This window comes from Choloepus didactylus, chromosome 2 (assembly GCF_015220235.1).
Source record: "Choloepus didactylus isolate mChoDid1 chromosome 2, mChoDid1.pri, whole genome shotgun sequence".
Lineage (NCBI taxonomy): Eukaryota > Metazoa > Chordata > Mammalia > Pilosa > Megalonychidae > Choloepus > Choloepus didactylus.
The window spans coordinates 223,805,433-223,826,520 of NC_051308.1; the positions used below are offsets into that span (position 1 = coordinate 223,805,433).

General features: G+C 45.8%; 1 protein-coding gene across 1 annotated transcript in view; it reads right to left on the reverse strand.

Moving 5' to 3' along the window:
• CATSPER4 (cation channel sperm associated 4) overlaps positions 1–20,718 on the reverse strand; it is a 26,989-nt gene extending 6,271 nt beyond the window's left edge. Inside the window, exons 1-10 of the mRNA XM_037828086.1 lie at positions 20,623–20,718; positions 20,438–20,512; positions 19,879–20,022; positions 16,615–16,716; positions 4,854–4,951; positions 4,591–4,711; positions 4,242–4,375; positions 2,546–2,720; positions 987–1,195; positions 481–640 (exon numbers count right to left, since the gene is read on the reverse strand). Of these exons, the coding sequence (XP_037684014.1) occupies positions 481–640; positions 987–1,195; positions 2,546–2,720; positions 4,242–4,375; positions 4,591–4,711; positions 4,854–4,951; positions 16,615–16,716; positions 19,879–20,022; positions 20,438–20,512; positions 20,623–20,694 (1,290 nt within the window). The 5' untranslated portion in view covers positions 20,695–20,718. The remainder of the gene's footprint in view (positions 1–480; positions 641–986; positions 1,196–2,545; positions 2,721–4,241; positions 4,376–4,590; positions 4,712–4,853; positions 4,952–16,614; positions 16,717–19,878; positions 20,023–20,437; positions 20,513–20,622) is intronic.
• Positions 20,719–21,088: the final 370 nt, after the last annotated feature.

Consider the following 21,088-nt stretch of genomic DNA (forward strand, 5'->3'; position numbering starts at 1 on the left):
CTAGGCTCATTCCAGGTTCCAGGTCATTCTATCTCAGTCAGATAGTGTTGGAGGCAGGCAGAGAAACTGAATAATGTGGGTGTTGGCCTTGTTCTCCCCAGAAGAGGAATCAGAGGAAGGAAGCTGCTCTTGTGCATTCCAGACAGGACAAGGATCCTTTGTCCCCAGTGGGCTTAAGTATATGCCATTAAGTAGGAACTGAGCTGGCTCAAGCCACACTAAAAACGGCTGGGTTTGAAGACACTAGAGACAAAACTGGATCAAAGAGGAGGAACCTGATGGGAGGGGGATGGGATCTCTTGGAGAGAGGAAAGGGAGAACCTAACAGGACAGGGTAGTGACTGCTGGGATGGGGGGTGGGGGGGTGTATCTAGGGGGCAGACCAGATGACAGAATAGAAAGGAACCTTGACTAATGGGGCAGAGGCTGGGCTGGGTAGGGTGAGGAGCAGCCCAATTGAGTAGGAACAGGAAGATGCACCTTTTCCATTTTGATGAGTGCTGTGAGCAAGTCTTGCTGGTGGTCATGGGGGTCCAAGGAATTCAAACTCTCCTTCTGCAGGCTCAGTGAAAAGCCCCTCTGCAACATTTCCTCCTCCTGCTCCTGGTTGAAGCGGATGGAACGAACCTCATCCACGATCCTGGGGTGGGGCAGTGAGTGTGTCCCTGGGATGCCCCACAGTGCCCAGCCTTCCCACCCCTTCCCTAGTGTCCATTCCTCCTCATCCTCCCCTGCAGCCCAGAGATAGACCCGGGCCAAGCCTTGCCCTTCTGTGAAATGGGGGTGGGGTGGGGGGGTGGGTCATGGAGGTCTGGATTCCAGCTCCTCCGCCAACAAGCTGGGTGACCCTAGGTAAGTATCTTAAACTATCTGGACCCTAGGATCTGCCTTGAAAAATGGGGAGGGCATGTGGCCAGAAGAATCTGAGGTTCCACCCAGCCCTGACTCACGGGACTCTGGGGTACCCCCAGTACCCTCCCCCCTACATGTTGAGCTCATCTCGGATCTCCTTGTACTGCATCAAGTTCTCCTGTATCGCCTCGAGCACCAAGCAAAAGTTGTCATATGTGGTCTCCGAGAGGTTAGACAGGGGCCCTCCCACCATCGGCTCCTGGAGGTCACCGGACTTCTCCAAGCGGGCTTCCTCACAGTGCACCAGTGGCAGCCTATTATTCTCGTCCACCTCATCGCTTGTCTGGAGAGGGGAGAGTGGAGAAGACATGGACAGCTCAGCTGGGCACCCGCTCCCCCAGCCCCTTCCTGCTTGGCTTCAGGGAGGACCAACTCTCATAGGACACTAGGGTTCTAATGCCCCTCATTTAAGCTCCAACCAATTTTAGCATCCCTACCTGGCTGTGGGAGTTCAGCCTCAAATGTACAAGCCCTTATTCCCATCTCTTTGGAAATTCACACCCCCTTTCAAAACTTAGCCCCCCAGAGTTCACCCCTGATAAATCCTGCCCAGCAAATTTCTAAAGCCCTATCTAGTCACAGTCCTCAAACTTGGAAGTACCCTCAATCCCCACCTTATGGATCTCTATCCCAGAATGAATAATACTGTAGCTGACTTTATTGAGTGCTTACTGTATGCCAAGTACTGTGCATTAAGCCATGTAATCCCTATAACAGCCTTAAGAGGTAAGTACTCTTATTGTTCACATTTTATAAAAGAAATCGAGGCATAGACTGATCAAATGACCTAAGGTCACCCAGTTGCTCAGTTTTTTGGTTGCCATAGAAACATGACATTTAGGAAACTTCACCCCCCAGAAGCCCCAGCTGGTGCTGGTTTGGATGTATTATGTCCCCCAAAACACCATGTTCTTTAATGCAGTCTTGTGGGGGGAGATGTATTTAATCTTGATTAAGTTGGAACCTTTGGATTCAGTTGTTTCCATGAAGATGTGACCCACCCAACTGTAGGTGATAACTCTGATTAGATTATTTCTATGGAGGTGTGGCCGCGCCCATTTGGCATGGGCCTTAATTAAATCACTGGAGCCCTATAAGAGCTGGGACAGAAGGAGCTTGGTGCTGCAGCCAAGAGAGACATTTTGGAGATGGCCGTTGAAAGCAGACTTTTGCTGATGCTTTGGAGATACTAGCCCAGAGTTTGCTCTGAGAAGCTAAGCCTAGAGACATTTTGGAGAAAGTCACTTTGAAACCAGAACTCCGGAGCAGACACCAGCCATGTGCCTTCCCAGCTAACAGAGGTTTTCCGGACGCCATTGGCCATCCTTCAGTGAAGTTATACTTGTGTTGATGCCTTAATTTGGACATTTTCATGGCCTTCAGACTATAACTTTATGACCAAATAAACCCACTTTATAAAAGCCAATCCATTTCTGATATTTTGCATTCCAGCAGCATTAGCAAACCAGAACAGTGAGTTGGCACTCAAGGTTGGGACACACTGCCTCCAGGTCTCAGGCTTGGCTTTCTCCAGGCCCCTGCCCATTCCCATTTGCCACTAAGTGTGCAAGTACACACACACACACACACACACACTCCCTCTCCTCCTTTCTGCCGTCCGCATCCCACTCACCTCACTGAAGCTTCTTTGCTGCTGCTGCCCTGATTCTCCTGACTTCATCATCTGCTCCAGGTTGGTGGTCACCACAACGACCAACAGGTTGATGCCAATGAAGGCACCAATGGTGATAAAGATAACGAAGTAGATGGCGCCTCCAATCTCCATTGCATACTCCCTATTCTCCATCCTGGAGGCAGCAGGCAGGGGCCCTATCATCTCCCTGGCCCTTTCAGCCTCAGTTTCCTCATCTATGAAATGGGGCAAGTATCCCAAGACCTAGCAGGGCTTCTGCCTGTCTCACTGCAATAGTGTAGATCTAATGGACTGCTCCTAATTGTTACAGCAGCTGCTCTTTACTGAGCACCTGCTGTGCTGTCAGACGGGCCAATTCTTAAGCCAAACCTGCAAGGTGGAGATTTATACAGCAGCATAATCAGGTTGAATCTATTAGCTCCATTATGTTAAAAGTAATACAAGCTCATTATAGAAAGATCAGACAAAAAATATACAGGGGAAAAAAAATACTATCCCTCCACTCTGAGTTAACCGCTGTTAATATAGTGTTATAAAATCTCCTATAATATAATTATAATCATCTTGGTTTATCAGTTATAAAACAGGTACCACACTAATGTAAAATGTTATTAGGGAAACTGTGGGGGGTTGTATATGTTTACTCTACTTTCTGCATGATGTTTCTGTAAACCTACAACTGCTCTAATAAAAAAATCTTATGAGATAGTTCTCTCTCTCCCCTCTCTAAATATATATATATAATACATATATATTAAATATATATAACACATATATATTAAATATATATAATACATATATATTAAATATATAAACATATATATTAAATATATATATTATATATTTATTTATTTATTTAAAATAGAACATAGAACCACTCTGTGCCAGGCTCTGTGGTTAGAGATTTGCCACTGTTGATCTCTATTGATCCTCACAGCAATCCCATGACAAGAGTTAATATTATAATTCCCAATTTACAGATGAGGAAATTGAAGCTCAGAAGAGAGATGCCCAGGGTAGCATGGCTCATGTGGTAGAGCAAAGACTCAAAGCCCATTCCATCTTTATTCTGCAGTCTGTGAGTTTTCCACTACCTACATCATAATGGATAATAACTGGGAAAGCCCTTCATCAATGGTCTTCTACCCTCACATGAAGCAGATATAAATAAGTCATTCAGAGGGACCCATCCTACAGTGGACTGGAAAAATAGGGCTTAGACTTAACAGAAAAGAGAGAACCCAGGCAGCCACCCATGATCAAAAATTCTCTTGGGTAGCAAGTCTAAGAATGAATGGAATGAGACCCCTAAGTTCTCGGGAGTCCAGGCAGATTTGTGGGTTCCATTGTGGGCTGGGAGGCTGTCCCGTAGCCAGAGGCTGGACCACAGACCTGCTCCCCTGCCCTGAGACTAGCTCCCCAGCTCTTTAGCATAATGGGAGGCTTCTCCATCAACTGACCAAGGTTGGGACTTTGAATGGGGGAGGCTTCACAGGCGGCAGAGCTTTCCATATCAAGCAGTCCACAGACTTAGAGGCCCCGACTCCAGGGATCTCCTTTTCGCCAGTTTAAAGCCTGGGTTACCTCCCCTCCCACTTGGCCATCCTCATCTCAACACCTGGAGCCCCCAATCTCTCCCTCCCCAGTTTCTCTGCCCCACGGGAGCCCCACTCACTGGAAGTCGCTGTAGATGTCCACCCAGCCATCCTGCGTGATGCAGATGAAGAGGGTGTACAGGGCCACCTGCATGTTCTGGAAATGGTTGGGCACGAACGCACCGAAGAGTGTGACTCCAAACACGGAGAACACCTGGAGAGAGACCAAGGCCTCCACTGACTCCACCCAAGGCCTGGGAGACCGACATGCAAAAGCCATGCAAATGAGTGCTGCCAGCGGACCCCTGAGCCTTCAGGGCCTCCAGGCCTCTCCTCTTCTCTGGACACCCCCACCCCTCCCCCCACCCCCAAGGACCCAGGGGCTCTGTTCAGGGAAGAGGTGAGGCCGGGAGCAGGGACGGCACTGACCAGCATGAAGAAGAGGATGAGGGCCATGATGTTGGCCATGTCGTGCACTGACTGCACGATGACGTGGATGATCTGGGCCAGGGGCTCCACTGCCATGCACACGTGCACCAGACGAAGCGCCCTGTGGCAGAGCCTCTCAGGGTGGTCCCTGAGCCCTCCCCACACTCCTCCTCCTTTGTGCCTCTCCACCTGCCCAGAGAGGCAGAGCTGACGCCACTCCTGTCTCATCCCATTCCCGGGTCCCTCCAGAGCTCCCAGCTCACCTGAGGGTGTAGGTGATAGCGATGGCATCCAGTTCTTTAATAAAGAACCCCATGAGCAAGATGAAGACAATAAGGAAGTTGAGGATATTCCAGCCGTCCTGGGGGGTGGCCCCAGCAGGTCCATCAGGCCAGAACCCCGGGGTCGTCCTGGGTCTGCCCTCCACACACCCCAAGGATGGGGGGTCCCCATGTTCCTCTGGGAGCAGGGCCAGTCAGCTGCCATCCACTGCTGCTACACACCCTGCTGCTCCCCAAACATGCCACAGAACACTCACGCACACGCTGTTCTATACATGTGTCGTATGTCCTGGCCAAGTGCAGTCTGATACATGCAGTGGAGACCCTGACACACACACAGCTGGGACTCTGCAGTTAGGTGACTCGAGAATGTTTGGGCTCTCCTGCCTTTTGTGACTCACACCACAATAAGCAATAAAATGAGAAAAAAAAAATACTAAAAGAAACATCAAGGAACAGTGCTTCAGTAGTTCCAAGCAGTCGTTTCACTGCAGCAGTGCCAAGGCAAAATAGCTCTCGTAGTAAAAGAGAGGGAGACAGGCAAGTTTTGGAAGCCCCTTGTCCAATGAGGCACTTCCTTGTGTATAGGAGGGGGAGGGAGGAAGCTCACATGTATGAAAAGTTCATGTGCAACCACTAAAGAGGGGACTTTGTTCTAACAAACAATAAACGATTTTACCCTTTGACCAATGAGCCTACTTGTAGGAATCTGACCGACCAATACCAGGTACAAGTACAAAATGACCTTTGCATAAGGTTGAAAACAACCAAAGTGGGGACTGGCTAAATAAACTAGAATACAATGGGGTACTGTGTAGCCATGACACAAAAAACAAGATCTCCACACACTGATGTGGAAAGATTGCCAGGACCTATAAAGTGATAAAAACAAAGCACAGAACAGTGTGTTTAATATGCTACTGTTAGGAAAAGGAGGATGAAGATACTATACATATTTGCTTATGATTATAATAATAAATACTGGGAGGATAAACAAGAGACTATAAATATAAAAAGGTTACGTAGAGAAGGGCGGGGCAAGATGGCAGACTGGTGAGCTGTATGTTTTAGTTACTCCTCCAGGAAAGTAGGTAAAAAGCCAGGAACTGCGTGGACTGGACACCACAGAGCAATCTGTCTTTGGGCATACTTCATACAACACTCATGAAAACGTGGAACTGCTGAGATCACCGAAATCTGTAAGTTTTTGCGGCCAGGGGACCCGCGCCCCTCCCTGCCAGGCTCAGTCCCGGGGGAGGAGGGGCTGTCAGCTCCAGGAAGGAGAAGGGAGAATTGCAGTGGCTGCTCTCATCGGAAACTCATTCTACTGATTCAAACTCCAACCATAGATAGACTGAGGCCAGACACCAGAGACTCTGAGAGCAGCCAGCCCAGCAGAGAGGAGACGGGCATAGAAGGAAAACAACACGAGAAGCTTCAAAGTAAAAGCAGAGGATTTTTGGAGTTCTGGTGAACACAGAAAGGGGAAGGGCGGAGATCAGGCCTTGAGGCGCATATGCAAATCCCGAAGCAAGGCTGATCTCTCTGCCCAGGGCACCTTTCCTTAATGGCCCTGGTTGCTTTGTCTATTAGCATTTCAATAACCCATTAGATCTCTGAGGAGGGCCGTTTTTTTTTTTTTTTTTTTTTTTTTTTTTTTTTTTTAAATCCTTTTTGCTTTTTCTAAAACAATTACTCTAAGAAGCTCAATACAGAAAGCTTCAAAGAATTGAAATTTGGGCACGTCAAGTCAAGAGCAGAAATAAGAGAGCTCTGAGACAAAAGGCAATAATCCAGTGGCTGAGAAAATTCACTAAACAACACAACTTCCCAAGAAAAGGGGGGTGTCCGCTCACAGCCACCATCCTGGTGGACAGGAAACACTCCTGCCCATCGCCAGCCCCATAGCCCAGAGCTGCCCCAGACAACCCAGTGTGACGGAAGTGCTTCAAATAACAGGCACACACCACAAAACTGGGCGTGGACATTAGCCTTCCCTGCAACCTCAGCTGAATGTCCCAGAGCTGGGAAGGGGGAGCAGTGTGAATTAACAGAGCCCCATTCAGCCATCATTTGAGCAGACTGGGAGCCTCCCAACACAGCCCAGCAGCCCAGAACTGCCCTGGGGGGACGGCACTCACCTGTGACATAGCACAGTCATCCCTCAACAGAGGACCCGGGGTGCACAGCCTGGAAGAGGGGCCCACTTGCAAGTCTCAGGAGCCATACGCCAATACCAAAGACTTGTGGGTCAGTGGCAGAGACAAACTGTGGCAGGACTGAACTGAAGGATTAGACTATTGCAGTAGCTTTAAAACTCTAGGATCATCAGGGAGATTTGATTGTTAGGGCCACCCCCCCCTCCCCGACTGCCCAGAAACACGCCCCACATACAGGGCAGGCAACACCAACTACACACGCAAGCTTGGGACACCAATTGGGCCCCACAAGACTCACTCCCCCACTCACCAAAAAGGCTAAGCAGGGGAGATCTGGCTTGTGGAGAACAGGTGGCTCGTGGACGCCACCTGCTGGTTAGTTAGAGAAAGTGTACTCCACGAAGCTGTAGATCTGATAAATTAGAGATAAGGACTTCAACTGGTCTACAAACCCTAAAAGAACCCTATCAAGGACAGCAAATGCCACGAGGCCAAAAACAACAGAAAATTATAAAGCATATGAAAAAACCAGACGATATGGATAACCCAAGCCCAAGCACCCAAATCAAAAGACCAGAAGAGACACACCTAGAGCAGCTACTCAAAGAACTAAAGATGAACAATGAGACCCTAGTACGGGATATGAAGGAAATCAAGAAGACCCTAGAAGAGCATAAAGAAGACATTGCAAGACTAAATAAAAAAATGGATGATCTTATGGAAATTAAAGAAACTGTTGACCAAATTAAAAAGATTCTGGACACTCATAGTACAAGACTAGAGGAAGTTGAACAACGAATCAGTGACCTGGAAGATGACAGAATGGAAAATGAAAGCATAAAAGAAAGAATGGGGAAAAAAATTGAAAAACTCGAAATGGACCTCAGGGATATGATAGATAATATGAAACGTCCGAATATAAGACTCATTGGTGTCCCAGAAGGGGAAGAAAAGGGTAAAGGTCTAGGAAGAGTATTCAAAGAAATTGTTGGGGAAAACTTCCCAAATCTTCTAAACAACATAAATACACAAATCATAAATGCTCAGCGAACTCCAAATAGAATAAATCCAAAAAAACCCACTCCGAGACATATACTGATCACACTGTCAAACATAGAAGAGAAGGAGCAAGTTCTGAAAGCAGCAAGAGAAAAGCAATTCACCACATACAAAGGAAACAGCATAAGACTAAGTAGTGACTACTCAGCAGCCACCATGGAGGCGAGAAGGCAATGGCACGATATATTTAAAATTCTGAGAGAGAGGAATTTCCAGCCAAGAATACTTTATCCAGCAAAGCTCTCCTTCAAATTTGAGGGAGAGCTTAAATTTTTCACAGACAAAGAAATGCTGAAAGAATTTGCTAACAAGAGACCTGCCCTACTGGAGATACTAAAGGGAGCCCTACAGACAGAGAAACAAAGACAGGACAGAGAGACTTGGAGAAAGGTTCAGTACTAAAGAGATTCGGTATGGGTACAATAAAGGATATTAATAGAGAGAGGGAAAAATATGGCAAACATAATCCAAAGGATAAGATGGCCGATTCAAGAAATGCCTTCACGGTTTTAACGTTGAATGTAAATGGATTAAACTCCCCAATTAAAAGATATAGATTCGCAGAATGGATCAAAAAAAATGAACCATCAATATGTTGCATACAAGAGACTCATCTTAGACACAGGGACACAAAGAAATTGAAAGTGAAAGGATGGAAAAAAATATTTCATGCAAGCTACAGCCAAAAGAAAGCAGGTGTAGCAATATTAATCTCAGATAAAATAGACTTCAAATGCAGGGATGTTTTGAGAGACAAAGAAGGCCACTACATACTAATAAAAGGGGCAATTCAGCAAGAAGAAATAACAATCGTAAATGTCTATGCACCCAATCAAGGTGCCACAAAATACATGAGAGAAACATTGGCAAAACTAAAGGAAGCAATTGATGTTTCCACAATAATTGTGGGAGACTTCAACACATCACTCTCTCCTATAGATAGATCAACCAGACAGAAGACCAGTAAGGAAATTGAAAACCTAAACAATCTGATAAATGAATTAGATTTAACAGACATCTACAGGACATTACATCCCAAATCACCAGGATACACATACTTTTCTAGTGCTCACGGAACTTTCTCCAGAATAGATCATATGCTGGGACATAAAACAAGTCTCAATAAATTTAAAAAGATTGAAATCATTCAAAGCACATTCTCTGACCACAATGGAATACAATTAGAAGTCAATAACCATCAGAGACTTAGAAAATTCACAAATACCTGGAGGTTAAACAACACACTCCTAAACAATCAGTGGGTTAAAGAAGAAATAGCAAGAGAAATTGCTAAATATATAGAGACGAATGAAAATGAGAACACAACATACCAAAACCTATGGGATGCAGCAAAAGCAGTGCTAAGGGGGAAATTTATAGCACTAAACGCATATATTAAAAAGGAAGAAAGAGCCAAAATCAAAGAACTAATGGATCAACTGAAGAAGCTAGAAAATGAACAGCAAACCAATCCTAAACCAAGTAGAAGAAAAGAAATAACAAGGATTAAAGCAGAAATAAATGACATAGAGAACAAAAAAACAATAGAAAGGATAAATATCACCAAAAGTTGGTTCTTTGAGAAGATCAACAAGATTGACAAGCCCCTAGCTAGACTGACAAAATCAAAAAGAGAGAAGACCCATATAAACAAAATAATGAATGAAAAAGGTGACATAACTGCAGATCCTGAAGAAATTAAAAAAATTATAAGAGGATATTATGAACAACTGTATGGCAACAAACTGGATAATGTAGAAGAAATGGACAATTTCCTGGAAACATATGAACAACCTAGACTGACCAGAGAAGAAATAGAAGACCTCAACCAACCCATCACAAGCAAAGAGATCCAATCAGTCATCAAAAATCTTCCCACAAATAAATGCCCAGGGCCAGATGGCTTCACAGGGGAATTCTACCAAACTTTCCAGAAAGAACTGACACCAATCTTACTCAAACTCTTTCAAAACATTGAAAAAAATGGAACACTACCTAACTCATTTTATGAAGCTAACATCAATCTAATACCAAAACCAGGCAAAGATGCTACAAAAAAGGAAAACTACCGGCCAATCTCCCTAATGAATATAGATGCAAAAATCCTCAACAAAATACTTGCAAATCGAATCCAAAGACACATTAAAAAAATCATACACCATGACCAAGTAGGGTTCATTCCAGGCATGCAAGGATGGTTCAACATCAGAAAAACAATCAATGTATTACAACACATTAAAAACTCGAAAGGGAAAAATCAATTGATCATCTCAATAGATGCTGAAAAAGCATTTGACAAAATCCAACATCCCTTTTTGATAAAAACACTTCAAAAGGTAGGAATTGAAGGAAACTTCCTCAACATGATAAAGAGCATATATGAAAAACCCACAGCCAGCATAGTACTCAATGGTGAGAGACTGAAAGCCTTCCCTCTAAGATCAGGAACAAGACAAGGATGCCCGCTGTCACCACTGTTATTCAACATTGTACTGGAAGTGCTAGCCAGGGCAATCCGGCAAGACAAAGAAATAAAAGGCATCCAAATTGGAAAAGAAGAAGTAAAAACTGTCATTGTTTGCAGATGATATGATCTTATATCTAGAAAACCCTGAGAAATCAACGATACACCTACTAGAGCTAATAAACAAATTTAGCAAAGTAGCGGGATACAAGATTAATGCACATAAGTCAGTAATGTTTCTATATGCTAGAAATGAACAAACTGAAGAGACACTCAAGAAAAAGATACCATTTTCAATAGCAACTAAAAAAATCAAGTACCTAGGAATCAACTTAACCAAAGATGTAAAAGACCTATACAAAGAAAACTACATAACTCTACTAAAAGAAATAGAAGGGGACCTTAAAAGATGGAAAAATATTCCATGTTCATGGATAGGAAGGCTAAATGTCATTAAGATGTCAATTCTACCCAAACTCATCTACAGATTCAATGCAATCCCAATCAAAATTCCAACAACCTACTTTGCAGACTTGGAAAAGCTAGTTATCAAATTTATTTGGAAAGGGAAGATGCCTCGAATTGCTAAAGACACTCTAAAAAAGAAAAACGAAGTGGGAGGACTTACACTCCCTGACTTTGAAGCTTATTATAAAGCCACAGTTGCCAAGACAGCATGGTACTGGCACAAAGATAGACATATAGATCAATGGAATCGAATTGAGAATTCAGAGATAGACCCTCAGATCTATGGCCGACTGATCTTTGATAAGGCCCCCAAAGTCACCGAACTGAGCCATAATGGTCTTTTCAACAAATGGGGCTGGGAGAGTTGGATATCCATATCCAAAAGAATGAAAGAGGACCCCTACCTCACCCCCTACACAAAATTAACTCAAAATGGACCAAAGATCTCAATATAAAAGAAAGTACCATTAAACTCCTAGAAGATAATGTAGGAAAACATCTTCAAGACCTTGTATTAGGAGGCCACTTCCTAGACTTTACACCCAAAGCACAAGCAACAAAAGAGAAAATAGATAAATGGGAACTCCTCAAGCTTAGAAGTTTCTGCACCTCAAAGGAATTTCTCAAAAAGGTAAAGAGGCAGCCAACTCAATGGGAAAAAATTTTTGGAAACCATGTATCTGACAAAAGACTGATATCTTGCATATACAAAGAAATCCTACAACTCAATGACAATAGTACAGACAGCCCAATTATAAAATGGGCAAAAGATATGAAAAGACAGTTCTCTGAAGAGGAAATACAAATGGCCAAGAAACACATGAAAAAATGTTCAGCTTCACTAGCTATTAGAGAGATGCAAATTAAGACCACAATGAGATACCATCTAACACCGGTTAGAATGGCTGCCATTAAACAAACAGGAAACTACAAATGCTGGAGGGGATGTGGAGAAATTGGAACTCTTATTCATTGTTGGTGGGACTGTATAATGGTTCAGCCACTCTGGAAGTCAGTCTGGCAGTTCCTTAGAAAACTAGATATAGAGCTACCATTCGATCCAGCGATTGCACTCCTCGGTATATACCCGGAAGATCGGAAAGCAGTGACACGAACAGATATCTGCACGCCAATGTTCATAGCAGCATTATTCACAATTGCCAAGAGATGGAAACAACCCAAATGTCCTTCAACAGATGAGTGGATAAATAAAATGTGGTATATACACACGATGGAATACTACGCGGCAGTAAGAAGGAACGATCTGGTGAAACATATGACAACATGGATGAACCTTGAAGACATAATGCTGAGCGAAATAAGCCAGGCACAAAAAGAGAAATATTATATGCTATCACTAATGTGAACTTTGAAAAATGTAAAACAAATGGTTTATAATGTAGAATGTAGGGGAACTAGCAGTAGAGAGCAATTAAGGAAGGGGGAACAATAATCCAGGAAGAACAGATAAGCTATTTAACGTTCTGGGGATGCCCAGAAATGACTATGGTCTGTTAATTTCTGATGGTTGTAGTAGGAACAAGTTCACTGAAATGTTGCTATATTATGTAACTTTCTTGGGGTAAAGTAGGAACATGTTGGAAGTTAAGCAGTTATCTTAGGTTAGTTGTCTTTTTCTTACTCCCTTGCTATGGTCTCTTTGAAATGCTCTTTTATTGTATGTTTGTTTTCTTTTTAACTTTTTTTTCATACAGGTGATTTGAAAAAAGAAGGGAAAGTTAAAAAAAAAAAAAAAAAAAAAAAAAGAAAAAAGACAAACAAGGGAAAAAAAAAAAAAAAAGATGTAGTGCCCCCTTGAGGAGCCTGTGGAGAATGCAGGGGTATTCGCCTACCCCACCTCCATGGTTGCTAACATGACCACAGACATAGGGGACTGGTGGTTTGATGGGTTGAGCCCTCTACCATAAGTTTTACCCTTGGGAAGACGGTTGCTGCAAAGGAGAGGCTAGGCCTCCCTGTATTTGTGCCTAAGAGTCTCCTCCTGAATGCCTCTTTGTTGCTCAGATGTGGCCCTCTCTCTCTGGCTAAGCCAACTTGAAAGGTGAAATCACTGCCCTCCCCCCTACGTGGGATCAGACACCCAGGGAAGTGAATCTCCCTGGCAACGTGGAATATGACTCCCAGGGAGGAATGTAGACCTGGCACCGTGGGACGGAGAACATCTTCTTGACCAAAAGGGGGATGTGAAAGGAAATGAAATAAGCTTCAGTGGCAGAGAGATTCCAAAAGGAGCCGAGAGGTCACTCTGGTGGGCACTCTTATGCACACTTTAGACAACCCTTTTTAGGTTCTAAAGAATTGGGGTAGCTGGTGGTGGATACCTGAAACTATCAAACTACAACCCAGAACCCATGAATCTCGAAGACAGTTGTATAAAAATGTAGCTTATGAGGGGTGACAATGGGATTGGGAAAGCCATAAGGACCAAACACCACTTTGTCTAGTTTATGGATGGATGAGTAGAAAAGTAGGGGAGGGAAACAGACAGACAAAGGTACCCAGTGTTCTTTTTTACTTCAATTGCTCTTTTTCACTCTAATTATTATTCTTGTTATTTTTGTGTGTGTGCTAATGAAGGTGTCAGGGATTGATTTAGGTGATGAATGTACAACTATGTAATGGTACTGTAAACAATCGAAAGTACAATTTGTTTTGTATGACTGCGTGGTATGTGAATATATCTCAATAAAATGATGATTTAAAAAAAAAAAAAAAACAAAAAAAAAAAAAAAAAAAAAAGGTTACGTAGAGAGAGGAGCTGGGGAATAGGAATGGAGTGAAAAAGACAGGAGTTAAAGCAAGGATTCTCTGTGTAACTTTCAATGTAGTTTTGACCTTTAATTCTTTATCTGCATTAAGTATTCAAAAAAAAACATTTCTTATTGGAAAAAAGGTTCTTGAATTTATTGGGGAGCCCAATAAACACAAGCCCTCCCAGCCTCTCACGCTCAGAGTGTCGGCGCCTACACATACAGGAGGGAGACCCAAGTCTCCCTGTCTCCATACAGATCCATCCCTCCGTCCACCCAGTATTACGTTCCTACTATATCCATACTTGGAACCAAGTCCTGCAGACACAATTCCTGCCCCGATGGGCTCACAGACTGTTTTGAGAGAGGAAGATAAACTTTAAATCTTAATTCTGTGTTATGGAGACACAGAGCAGCACCTGGCCTGGCCTGGGAAAGATGATGAAGACTTCCCAGAATTGATATGAGAATGAGCCTTAAGCAAGTGGATGGGGAGGAGGGAGCTAGGGTAGGCCTGCCCAGCTGAGGACAAAGGCCTGGGGGTGAGAACAGTGGTGGGTGTGTGTGCGTGCCTGGGGATGCAATTACAAACAGTTTTGTGTTCCTGGAGCACGAGAGTGAGGCTAGGAGTGAGGAGATGAGGCTGCAGGAGTAAGCAAGGGCCAGATCACAGAAGGCCTTAAAGGCACAATAGGGCATTTGGACTTGGTCCTGTAAACAATTAGGGAGCCACTGGTTTTTTATGGATGCTTTGGTTTATGTTGTAGGAAAGTCACTTTGACGGCAGGTGGGAGACACAGGAAGCCATAGCAGCATCCCAGTGAGAGCAGGAAAGACAAGAGTTGGGACAGGGGTAGCAAAGAGGCAGAGGGGCAAGGAAGCTGAGAAACATTTTGGTGCTGAAATGGTTGGGTCTAGGTGATTAATAGGCTGTGGGAGTGACAATGACAAGGGAGGAGCCAAGCCAGAACAGTGGGAAGGGGAGGGTTAGGCGCAGAACTTTGGGGATGCCCAAGTGGCTGGGTAATAAGTTACAGGTTTTCCTCCCTTCCATGTATCCCCACCCCCACCCCATTCAAGGAGGGAGCAGGCTCTGGGCACTACCTAGGGGGAGGGAGGGTGGGGAAGGAGGAGACAGAAACAGGTCTCTAACAAGCTCTGACCTCTAGCACTGGAGCTTGGCCCCAGATATTTAGGGTTTAGGATATTGGTTCCCAGCTGCGGGCAATTTGCCCCTCAGAGGACATTTGGCAGTATCTGGAGCCATATTCTTACCTTCTGTTTCTTTTAGCGGAATCTTGACCTTGCTCTCTAAGCCAGTTAAACACACTATATCAGTGGTTCTCAACTGGAGCAGTTTTGCCCACTAGGGGACACTTGGCCTTAACAGAGGCTGGGGTGGGGGGTGGGGTTGCTGCAGTCCTCTAGTGGGTGGAGGCCAGGGATGCTGCTAAACATTCTGCAGTGCACAGGACAAAGGATTATCGGGCCCAAAACGTCAACTGTGCTGAGCTTGAGAAACTCTGGTTTAGGGGGAAACAGAGCGGCTTGGAGGAACACGTGATTCTCAGGCTTGCTTTAATTAATTCTCTTGGTGCTAATGAAATTCCATGGCTTCAGCCTGGAAACCGTAGGCCCTCCTAGCCTCAGAAAGAACTGCAGCTGAAGGAAATCTTAGAAAGAAGCAGAGGAGGAAACGTTCCCTCTTCCCTGACAGCCAAGGCACAGAGGCCTGCCTGCAACCTAGAACTAGTTGTGCTAAAGTGGTGTCTTGAAATGTTCGCACAAGCTTCATCACTCCCACTCCCCCCTCCAGCCTAGAGACATGCAAACGTGCATCGTCCAATTATGTTTTTGGTTAACAAACATCCTTGCAAGTGTTGTTTGCACAGGGAGTCTTGAAGACACCCAGACTTCAGAAATTTTGTTCTATGTTCTGTGTTCGATGAAGTGAAACCTCTAACTCCTGAAACCCTGTGACTCTAATTGGTTGTCCTGCTAATGATATTTAAATGATATTTTTGTGAAAGGTATACAATATTTGATAGGCCTCTTCTCACACATGCTGGAAGGCAAAATGAATCCCTTCACTCCAGAAGTCCTATTCAAACAGAGAATTTGAGTCTTTGTTGCATTGACTCAAACCCACCCAGAGGGTTCTTTGATATGTTTTAGAACAGGGATCAGCAAACTATGGTTTATGGGCCAAATCCAGCCAGCAGCTGGATGGGTTTTTGTAAGACCCATAAACTAAAAATGGTTTTTGATTTTTAAATGTGTGGAGAAAAGAAAAATCAAATGAAGAATACTATTTTGTTACATGTGAAAAACATAGGAAATTCAAATTCCAGTTTCCATGAATAATGTTTTATTGGACTGTGGCCACGCTCATTTGTTTATGTATTATTCATGGTTGCTTTTGTGCTACCACAGCAGAATTAAATAATTGCAGCAGAGACTGAATGCCTGCAAAGCTTAAAATATTTTTTATTTGGTCCTTTACAGAAAAAAAATTGCTGACCTCTGCTCTGGAACCCTGTAAATTCAAGTGGGTACTCTCAACCACACTCTCAGATAAAGGTTTGCCCAAGATCTGAGCTGAGGAGGCTGGAGCAGAGACTGGAACCCAAGAGGCTGCACTCCTGGTTCAAGTTACTTTCTGCTGCATCACAAACATCTCAGAAGTCTCTCTCTCCCTTCACACGCATGCATGCACACACACACACACACACACACCCTTATTGGGCCAGGAATACTGGGGTGGGGGTGGTGGGCAGATCCCAGGGAGCAGGGACAGTAGCAGGGAGGGCCCCGGATCTCACCTTCCAGAAAATCCAGAAGCCATTGAGCCAGCCAAGGAGAACCTCACAGAGAAGGATGGTCAGCACAATGTCATCTATGGTAGAGAACAACTGATAGTATTTCTACATGGGAGACAGAGAAAAACGGGGAGGAAGAGGTCAGTGGAATGGGCCCTGGGTGAGGCCAGAGGAGAGAGGACAGGGGAGGGAGGTGTGGGGACCAGCGGTGTCCCCGGCCCTTATCACCGCTGCTCTTCTTCCTCAGCATCTTCGCTGCTCCCTCTAGAACCTACTTGCCATGCATGAGCCAGGCACAGGGCTAAGACCATACATGCATCATTTCACCTCCCCATCACCATGTCCTGCAAAGTAGGTTTTATTCCCATCATACAGATGAAAAGTCAGAGAGGTGCCCACGATCACACAGCTAGAAGATAATGTTGTCTGACCACAAACCTTTGCTCCTAACCTCTAGGGTAGGGACACTTGGAAGAGGGAGGCAGGGAGAGGCAGAACGGGCTCCAGGACTGGGAGGAAACACCCTGGCCCTGAAGGTGGAGGCCACCAAGCCCATTCTTTCCTCTCTGGTTGTCCCAGCTACTTCTGCTGCCTCAGCTCCCCAAATTCCCCAGTCCAGGTCTGACCAAACTCCTGAGGATTCCCAACTCAAGGATCCAGGACACACACTCTGGATGCATGGATGGATGGATGGATGGATGGAAGGATAGATGGATGGATGGCTAAGGTCTGTCCAAAACTCAACTCACCTTCCCTCAGCCTAGATCCTCCTCCTTCAGCCACCATTACAGACTCCATTAACAACCCTCAGCTCCCTCACTTCACCGTGGAAGTCACCAAAATCACTTTGACTCTTCCCTTCTTTCACCTTCATGGCCAAAGGATTCAGTGCCTCAAGGCTTACTGCCACACACAGAGGCCTCCTGCTGCCCACACCTGCCCACCACCCCCCGTCCATGGGCTAATGCCAGGCAGGACAGAGTTTCTTAAATCCAGATGGGAGGTTAAGGTTTATGAGCTCCCTGCCTTTTCCAAATCCCCAAAGGGCTGTCATGTTTTCCAAATCCCCAAAGGGCTGTCATGGACCAAGAATGTCTGCCTAAAATAAGGAAGAGCTTTCTGTCAGAGGCCCTCCTCACTATTGAAAGAGCATCATAAATCATTCTCTTGCCTTCTCCAAGTCATAGGCATCCATAGTCATAGCATAGTTGCCTTCTCTACCCACAAGCCTTCCATGGCTCCCTGTGCCCCACAGGATAAAGTCCACTATGCATCTTACAATTCACAGGCCTCTGGGATCTGACTTTCACAGACACATTTTCAATACCAGGGCTTTTAGCTTTTTTGACCAAGACCCACAGAAAGAAATATATTTTTCACACACACACAGTCTATTCTATTTCATTCTTTTTAATATGCTGGTATCCTCACTTTGGATTGATTTCATGATCTGTTAATGGTTTGTAATGTGCCCTCTACTCTGCAAACTTTTGCAATTGGGTTTCTGCCTCCAGTACATCAGGGGTGGCTCTTGTCAAGATCACAAGAGCTATATTCAAGGGAAGATTCACAGCCCTTATCTTGTCTGATCTCTTCCATGTATCTGACTGTTTTGCCTGTTCCCTTCATACGTAGTACCTTCTCCTGGTTTTTCTCACTCCATAGGCCACTCCTCTTCAGTCTCCTCTTGTACCCCCTCTTCCATTTCCCACCCCTTATTTAGAGGCTTTCCTCAGAGGTCTGTCCTGGCCCTCTTGTCTCTTCACCCAACACTCTCTTCCTGGGCATTCTCTTCCATTCCCTTAGCTTTAACAACTGTCCTCCTACACCCTTGCAATTCTCACATCTCCGTCTCCATCCCAGGGTACTTGGCAGGGTTTGGGGTCTGACATGCAACTCCTCCCTAGACATCCCCGGATATTACACAGGCACCTCAAACACAGTACAGCTCACACCGACCCCAAATCTTCCTCCTGTGTCTCCATGTCCCCATGCAGTTGCTCGAGCCAGAGATTTAAGCTCTGACTCTTCCTTTCTCTACAAGTGTGAGAAGATGGTGTAAGTTAAACACAGTAGCACAGTGCCTGGCACAGAGTAAGTGCTTACTAAGTGTCAGCTACAAAGAAGATCAAACAAGTGGGCCCACAGCTTCAATCCTTATGAGTTCCCAAATGCATCTGACCTCTTTCCACCCACAGCCACTGTCCTGGTCCAAGCCCCATCCTCTTTCACCTGAACATCTGCAACAGGCTCCTCCCTGGTCCATCTTCCCCATTCCTGGCCCTCTCTCTTCCATGGTCCACCCTGTAGCAGCTGGTGTAAGTTTTCTAAAACACATGTTTGATCAGGTCACTTCCATGCTTTAAATCCTTCCCTGGCTTTCCACTGACATCAGGATAAAGGCCACCCCCCTTAACATAACTTAAAGATGCTGTGTGATCTGGCCACTGACCACCTCTCTGAACTCAGCAGCCACCACAATGGACATTGTTTTTAAAATTTTTTTGTCTGGTAACATATATACAACACAAAATTTCCCATTTTAACCTCTTTGGACATTTAAAAATATTGATTTTTAAATAGCACAATATATGTATGTATACTCCTTGTGAGAAATTAAGGCATCTTGGGTAAGATCAAAGTCATACTACACTTTAAGTTGGATAAGCAGAGCTCTCTCACGTGCTGTTTCTTCTGCCCAAAACACTCTTTCCCACCTCTCTGTGCCTGGCCAACTCCCACTCATCTCTTATTCTCAGCTATAGTGTCACTTTCTCCAGGAAGCCTTCCCTGACCTCCCAGATTAGGTTTGATTGCCTTCTTCAAGCTCCCATGTGCTCTGTGTGACACTCAGGCATTGGTAATGCCATGTTTGGGTTTTTCTGAGACAGGAACTGGGTCTGTTGTGTTCCTACCTGAACCCTTGGCACTGAGCACAAGGCCTGCACAGAGTGATTCTCTACTGATTAAAATTGGATACCCTTCCCCACAAGGCATCCATTTGTCTGCCTCTGCTCACCCCATTTGTCTCCTGCCCTTCATCCTTCAATGCATTCCTCAAAGCTGGACTCCAGAGCTCCCTCTACCAAGAAGTCTTCCTTGATTTCGTTTTAGAATCTTAGAAGGGTCAGAGCTTTCAGGCCCTTCAAGAACATCTAACCCAACCATCAGAAACAGTTAAGGAGCCTGAGGCCCAGAGCAGGAAGTGCATTGTTCCAGGCCTCCCAGTGGAGTCAGGGAGCGACAAAGGTCAGGCTGATGGCCTACCTGGCCAAGGACGGAGTTGGTGCGGAGAGCAATGGTGATGGCGTTGATCACCAGCAGCACGGCCAGCAGCAGCTGAAAGGCCGGGTGTCGGAGCAGCTGCTTGACGTACATGCGCGTGATGAACTCCTGCATGTCCCAGGCATCCTGGGAGAGGGCGGGGGCCTTCCCTCAAGCAGGCATCACTGAAGGCCACCTCTGCCTTGATGCTGCTCTGAGTGAATGGGGAAGCCCGGGGGGGGGGGGGGGGGGTCCTAGGGGGAGAATTTGCCAGAGAACGGATCATAGAATGGGGGCATCAGAGTACAGGGCACACGTTAGAGGGCCACTAAGAATGGTTCACTGCTGGGGGACTCCTCTGGAGTCTCAGCTGGTGGAGACTGGCCATCATTATATGTGGCTTCCTGTGGAGGACACTGCAGGGATCACTTCCGGGGAGGGTCCCCTGGGAAGTTGTTTAGAGGGCAGAGGGGTACAGGGCCACCACGAGGGCCTTTTGCCAGGGGCACAGGTGCAGAAGGGTCATCGTGGGGGAGGGGACCGCTGCAGGCCCCTCCCTTACCTTGCTACTTGTTATATCTCGGCGATTGATGAGCACTTGGTCCTCTGGCCGGCCGTGGGGCTCGTGAGTGGTCCTCTGCAGGGGCGAGGGGAAGCCCCATCAGGACATCTGTCCCTCCTAACCCTGCATGGTCCTCCCATGCCCCACGCCACCCTAGCATGCTCGTTTTGGGTGGGGAAGCCTACCAAAATGGATAAAGGCTTGATGTTGGTAGTGTCAGTCCATTGCTGCCACCAGACCCTTTGGGTGCTGCTCATAGCTGCTCAGTCTCCTCCTACGCTTCAAAGAAACCATTCAAAGAGGCCTTGCTCCCCCTCGTGGTGATATCACAGAGGCCTCTGTGACTTCCGGCTGTCCACATTCTACCAAAGGATTCCAACCCCAAGAGAAGCTCCTCCCATGGCCCCCACTCCATGCCCCATAGAAGCAGCCTGGGACACTGAGGGGAAGGGCAGGGACCAGAGGCTGGTGGGAGCAGCTCGCGTCTTCTATGCGGCCTGTCTAGAGACCCAGGAGCATGTCCCTGCCTGGGGTCCATGAGCCGGAGGTGAGGCAGAGCTGAGGTGAGGAGAGAAGAGTGCCATCCCTTCCCTCCACTGGTTTCCAGGGCTTTCCACCCCGCCCTCCATGACAGCACCTTCCCAATGTGAG